General features: G+C 34.5%; 1 protein-coding gene across 1 annotated transcript; it reads right to left on the bottom strand.

The window, feature by feature from the left end:
* Positions 1-919: 919 nt before the first annotated feature.
* On the bottom strand, positions 920-1459 carry LOC133200570 (uncharacterized). Its single transcript, XM_061336350.1, has 2 exons — positions 1148-1459; positions 920-1039 (listed from the first exon to the last, which is right to left on the bottom strand). Exons 1-2 carry the CDS (start codon positions 1457-1459, stop codon positions 920-922), a joined length of 432 nt encoding a protein of 143 aa, XP_061192334.1.
* Between the last annotated feature and the right edge of the window lie 5288 nt (positions 1460-6747).

Here is a 6747-nt window from a genome sequence, read left to right as displayed (position 1 = left end):
TCAGATCGTATGGAATTTCAGGTTGAAACTTTATAATTCGAATGTACAAAACCAAACAATTCTTGAACGTCCTCTCCATTTTCTACAATACGTGGTAAACAATCCATGATAATCATGTTTGTAATAGCAACATTTTTCTCTCCGTCTCTGCTTACTAAAGAAAAGTTTCACTTGAAGACTGTGTTTACTACATGTATGTTTGACGAATTCGGCATATGATTCATGATATTTGATGTTCCACTGCAGAATACAAGTTCAGTTTCACATAACCTTGATAACGTACTTTTTCATCCTGACATCTTTTAAAGTATACCAAAACTGTTGATTTTGGAGGCATATTTGCCGAACATAAATCGACACACAAATAATTTCATTTGAACAGTTAAGCCATACCCTGAGTTTTACTTACGAGAACATTGATCTGTAAATAAATGAAATGGGCGAATCCAAGTTTATTACCTTGAATTTAAAATTACTTTTAGGTAACACATTTTTAACGAATAACCGACTAAAGAAATTTTAGTCGATAGTCGGTATGATCGAACGGTAGTCGAGTACTCGAATATTCGTTGACATCCCTAATATATATATATATATATATATATATATATATATATATATATATATATATATATATATATATATATATATATATATATATATATATATATCATCATCATCATCATCATCATGCATTATTGTTAATTTTGTACATGTGTCATATTATCTGATGTGCCATTTGGCATGAAAAAAATTGAATTATACGGAAAGATAAACTATGAATTCAATGAGTATCTTTTTTTCACTATCAACAGTAAGAGATGCAGATAAAGCAACAACGTCTTGAGTGAATACGATATTAACCATTGACAAATTAAAAAAGATTATATGTTAGGTAAAAAAAAAGTCAATTTGATATTTATTTGTTAATTAAGTTCATCAACTCACGAGCAATCGTACAGTTAAATTCGCCAAATGCTTTTCTCTCACACTTCTCGTTCAAAGAACAGGTTGGTTCTTTACAAAGTCCCGTCAATTCCTAAACAGAATGAAATACTAATGTAAGAAATATTTTCAAACAATTAAAATGTAACTTTTTCTTCTTCAATTTAAATCAAAATCAAATATTTCCTTTTTAACTCATTACCATAGGCCAATTTTCTCTTAGACTGAATATCCATCCATTTTCCTCGGTAAGATTTGTGTCAGAACTTGAGTCATTTTCATAATTCAGTTCACAGAAAATCGCAGCCCGTCTGTAGTTAAAGGACAGACAACCAGGACGGACCAGACATTCCTCAGCACAGTCTAACGGACTGACTTGGGCTATAGTGGTCAGTAAGCTCCCCAGTAGACGCTTACCCCACTGTAAATTGTCGTATCCCTCCTTCAGAGATTTAGAGGCCATTGCCAGACTATAGAAGACAACCACCAACCAATAGCCGCTGAACCTGGCCATTGTGATCTCCTATGGTGAAAATCGTACATCTGCCATATTTTATAACAAATATAAATCCCGCCCATATTCAAATGACCTATCAGTAATTTCATCAGTTTCAATACTTTTCCAAGAAACGATACTACATTAAGCATTCTACTGACAAACACAGGTGTAAAACAAAAAGTCAATATTTATTTCGGTACTTGAGAACGTAAATCTATAGAGTCTAGGACACTCAATTTGTAGACACATTAATATTTCACGTTGATTTATCGGTTAAATGTATTTTATACCAAAGATAATGATGTTATTCTTTTCATCATATCATGATTATAATTAATTTAAAAAAATCCTTATCTACAACAATAGAGCCATGATTATAGGCATGCCGTATACTAGTATCAATTCGCATGCATCCATATACTTAGAGCAGATTTGAATTTATTTAAGTAAAGGGTGTGGTCATAATACATGTATTAGGTCAAAAATTTTCATTGGAATAAAGAAAAAATCTTAAAATCTTCTGAAGAACTGCAGGGCAAAAATGAAACGTGAGCGTTGTGGCCCCTGGGCATATTGTTTAAAGCTCATCTGAGCTTTTCTGATCCCCCTTTTTCCACCGTCCGTCCGCCCATTTAGCTGTCCGTCTGAGCTGTCTGTAAACTTTACACATTTTCCACTTCTTGAGAACCACTGGGCTAATTTTTACCAAAGTTGGCACAAAATATATTTTGGTAAAGGGAAATCAAAATTATTCACATGAAAGTCCAACTCTCATTATAAGGAGACATAGTCGAGAAGGGACAAAAGTTGGTAGGAGTCATCCAAAAAATCATCTTCTCAAGAACCACTGGGCCAGAAAAATTTAAACTTATCCCCCCTTTCTCCTTTCCCCGCGCCTATGGTTAATGCTATACTAATTTGTTTTAGGAGAGGTTTCCATAATCCAGATACCAATGACAAAAGTTGTTGTTTTGGGATTTTTATTCGCTCGAACTACACTGATTTCTTTTTCGGGGTGGGTTGGATGGGGAGTAAATGTACATGTACAAGCATAAGAGAAAAAAACAAACAAAAGGGGCATCTACCTGATTCATCGTATACCATAAAATTTGGTATAAATGCTTAGGCGTCGGAACCGGGGGGGGGGACTAAGGCTTCGCCCCCCCCCCCTTTTTTTCACAAAGAATTGGTACTGAAAGAAGTTCGACCCCCCCCCCTTCCCCCAACGAAATAGGATTTTCGAGTTTGGACAATTTTCAATTTTCCTTTTTTTTTCGGTTGTCAAGTTTTTTTCAGATTTGAATTCTTTCTCTCTCTCAATTAACCCCCCCCCCCAATTCAAAATGCTTCCGACGCCTATGAGATGCCTTCAGATGTAAAATTTTAAATGCAATTTTGCAACTAATTGTGATCGATTATAATCCCACACTTCTCGTCCATTTAAAAATACAGGCTTTACAATTTTTTCAAACAAATCTAATGCACATTCTACAGTAAGGATGTGCATGTGTTTTCTACATTTTCCAATAACAGCATACATACGCAGCTTTTGTTGCTTTTTTGAATAATTCTTTAATATTTGTATTAAATGAACCATTTTTACAAAAACTTACATCTAAATATTTGAAATTATTTGCAATTTCTAATACTTCTATTTATTGTAAATCATGGTGTTTCAATTCTTGGACTGTATTTTCCAAAGATTACAACGGTTACCTTAGTTTGTTAGTGTTAACTTTCAGATGCCATCGTTCACAATAATTGTAAAAACATTCAGTATGTACTGTAGGTCTTCTGGTGCTGCCGACAAAAAATTTGTGTCATCAGCATATCGCAGATACAAATCAACCCGATCATGCCAAGGGGCACACGGCTGGTGTGACCGGTTGACAGGGGATACTCACTCCTCCATGGCACCTGATCCCACCTCTGTTTTCGGAGGTCTGCGTTGGCTCTGCTCATAATTTGCATTGTTTAAATGGACTCGATCACTGTTCTTTATTTTCACATTCATTTAAAAAAAAGACCAGTTGATTTTGAGGTCAAATGGCTAAAGTTCAAGGTCAGATCTCCATAAAATAGATTCTATTGGAGGCTTTGCAATGAAATTTTATACCTTAGTCAATCTGACTTTAAAAAAGACCCCTAAAGATTTTAAAGTCAAAATATCAAAGCTCAAGGTCAGAAATTCATGTAGCGCACGAGCATAACGTAGTTTTCAAATGATAACTTTAGTTCTCTGTTAGCTTTTGCAATAAAACTTAAGGTCATGAATTACTCTAACTTAAGAAAGACCCCTGTTGACTTTAATTTTAAATGCTGAAAGATCTAGGTCAAAATTTTTTCTTAATCTGCATTTTTTGTCTGTTTGTTTTGTTTCGTTTTTTTATTTTTGTTTTTTTCCCCCCTCTTATTTTTGTTCTCAACGGGGACATAGTTATCCTGAATTGTATTACATGTATTTTAATTTCAATAAATGTACCCAATTTTTTACGCCAAAAATCACAGTACCTCAGAAAATTTCACTTCGTTCTTCATTAATTTATTAGTCCCCTACCGGTGAAACCGGAGGGGACTATAGGTTTCCTCTGAGTCTGTCCGTCCGTCTGTCTGTCCCTCTGTCTGTCTGTCAGTCTGTCCCACTTGGTTTTCCGCACTTTTTTCCTAAATGATTGCAGATATTGAGCTGATTTTTGGTATGTGAGTGTATCTTGATGAGTTACAGATCAGTTTTGCATTTCGTTCCGCTTCATTGATTTTTGACGGAATTACGACCTTTTCAATTTTTAAGGGTTTTCCGCGATTTTTTTCTAAGCGCTTGGAGATATTGAGCTGATTTTTGGTATGTGACTTTACCTTGATTACTTATAGATCAAGTTTGCATTTCGTTCCACTTCAATGATTTTTGGCGGAATTTTGGCATTTTCAATTTTTAACGGGAACCAGATTACACTTGCCAGTAGGGGACTAGTATTGCTAATGCAATACTCTCAGAATCCTTGTTAATCTTCAGTTTTGAAAACATCTGCTTTTTATTTACTCCAATACCGGTAAAACTGAAGGAGGCAATAGAAACATATTTTGTCTGATTATACAAATCATATAATTTGAATTGGAAAAGTTTGGTTTATATCATTTATATTCAAGATCCTAACGCCAAACAATGAAAATTAAATACAGAATGTCCAACCCCATGAACTCGTCCATATTTTTTTCTGTTGAATTTTAACATTCATGCTTTTTATCAAATACATGTACTGATAAGACCACGTATCTAATGATTCTGAAAACAAAAACATGTGTTAAAACATGTATTTTTAATACAATCCGGATAGCAATATTATATTTTAGCTCTATAAGAGATCGGTTGTATTTATTTACTATCGACCTATCGACGTTTATTTGGATATTTGCCATTTCTGTAGCAAATCCGTATCAATATATCAGAAAATACCAATCTCTTATCTCAAAAAAATTGACAAATACAAAAACTTTGATCGAACCCTTTTACTAAATTATTTTTTCTTTAAATTTCGGGGTGGGAGAGGGTATAAATAATTTCTACTGAGGGTTGCATATGCGTGAAACACAGGTAATCAAAGATTACGAAGCTCACCTCGACGAATGTTATCTTTAAGTAAGGCAAATTTCACATCATATTTTTTTTATTTAGTGTACATCCCAAGATCAATGTCCATGCAAGTTTGGTTTAACTACGACTTATAGTTACTTGGAAATAGACCTGTTAAGAAAAAGTTTATCCTGTTTACTAATCAAGAAAATTTTGGTCAGTTTCAATATCCTAAGTAAGTCTGGAAGTTTTCATCCTTAGATGCACCATCTATGCAAGTTTAATCATAACAGGCCATAATATTATACAGCTACTCCAAAATAATTATCCTGGTCACTCATCTGGAAAATGTAGGTCAGATTCAGAATCCAAAGCAAGTCTGGAAGTGACCATGCCTTGCTTCATCATCCATGCTAATTTGGTTAAAATATGGCTAAAATTCACTTATGTGGAAAATCTAGGTCGAATCCAGCATCCGAAGCAAGTGTGGTAGTGTCCATCCCTAGATGCATCATCCATGCAAGTTTGGTCCAGGTAGGGCTTATAATTACTTGGGAATGGACCTGCTCCAAAAATTTAATCTAGTCACTAAACTGGAAAATCTAGGTCAGATCCTGCATCCGAAGCAAGTGTGGTAGTGTCCATCCCTAGATAAATCATCCATGCAAGTTTGGTCCAGGTAGGGCTAATAGTTACTTGGGTATGGACCTGCTCAAAAACTTTAACCTGGTCACTCATCTGGAAAATCTAGGTCAGATCCAGCATCCGAAGCAAGTGTGGTAGTGTCCATCCCTAGATCCATCATCCTTGCATGTTTGGTCCAGGTAGGGCGTATAGTTATTTGGGAATGGACCTGCTCCAAAAACTTTAACCTGGTCACTCATCTGGAAAATCTAGGTCAGATCCTGCATCCGAAGTAATTGTGGTAGTGTCCATCCCTAGATGCATCATCCATGCAAGTTTGGTCCAGGTAGGGCTTATAGTTACTTGGGAATGGACTTGCTCCTAAAACTTTAACCGGGACGCCGACGCTAACGCCGACGCCGGGGGTATAGCATAAGCTCATCTCGACTTCATCGAGGTGAGCTAAAAATGATTGGTATAAAACTAAGAAATCGATTAACTCATATGCCTATTTATTTATTATTCTAAATATTTAATACTATACTTTAATCGGGTAGGCATAAAAATATACCAATAGACAAAAGATTCTGTAAAACACGTACTACTGAAATTGAAGATGAATATCATTTTATATACTTGTATACCCCATGTATCCGACATTACGATCAAAGTTATTGAAAAAAGTATCATTGGTGTAGGCCATCCATGTACAAATTAATATAGTTATTAAGTGTGAACAATGTAAAAGAATTGTGTAATTTCACTAATTTGGGAAAATTCATTTATAAAGCCCTTGCGCTTAGAAATGATTTAAACATATAATGTTGTGTCATTTGCTGAGTTGGCTATTTATTTTTTTTTTTTTAATACGACTATTACTACTATTTTTCATTAATCTGCACGTATGTGTCATTCTCCATATAATCTATAAAAACTGTTAACATAAGTTTATATGTATGTATATGATATAGATTTATAAGGACTGACCGTCCATTTCGTCTCTTTTGTTATAATCTTGTAATACTGCTATAAGACGTATGTCTTCTGCAATAAAGAAATTGAATTGAAATTGAAATCCAGTACCTATATCATGTGTACCAAGGATTCT

This window comes from Saccostrea echinata, unplaced genomic scaffold, assembly GCF_033153115.1.
Source record: "Saccostrea echinata isolate AGI-Se365-2 ecotype Australia unplaced genomic scaffold, CSIRO_AGI_Sech_v1 ptg000040l, whole genome shotgun sequence".
Classification (NCBI taxonomy): Eukaryota; Metazoa; Mollusca; class Bivalvia; order Ostreida; family Ostreidae; genus Saccostrea; species Saccostrea echinata.
Note: the sequence above shows the minus strand (reverse complement) of the source record. Positions and strands in the feature narration are given on the sequence as shown.

What these genes read in the sequence shown, in the direction of transcription:
- LOC133200570 (XM_061336350.1), bottom strand. Translation starts at nt 1,459, where the DNA reads ATGGCCAGGTTCAGCGGCTATTGGTTGGTGGTTGTCTTCTATAGTCTG. An exon ending in TAAGAGAAAATTGGCCTATG is followed by an intron (nt 1,040 to 1,147) that starts GTAATGAGTTAA and finishes CATTCTGTTTAG; the next exon opens with GAATTGACGGGACTTTGTAA.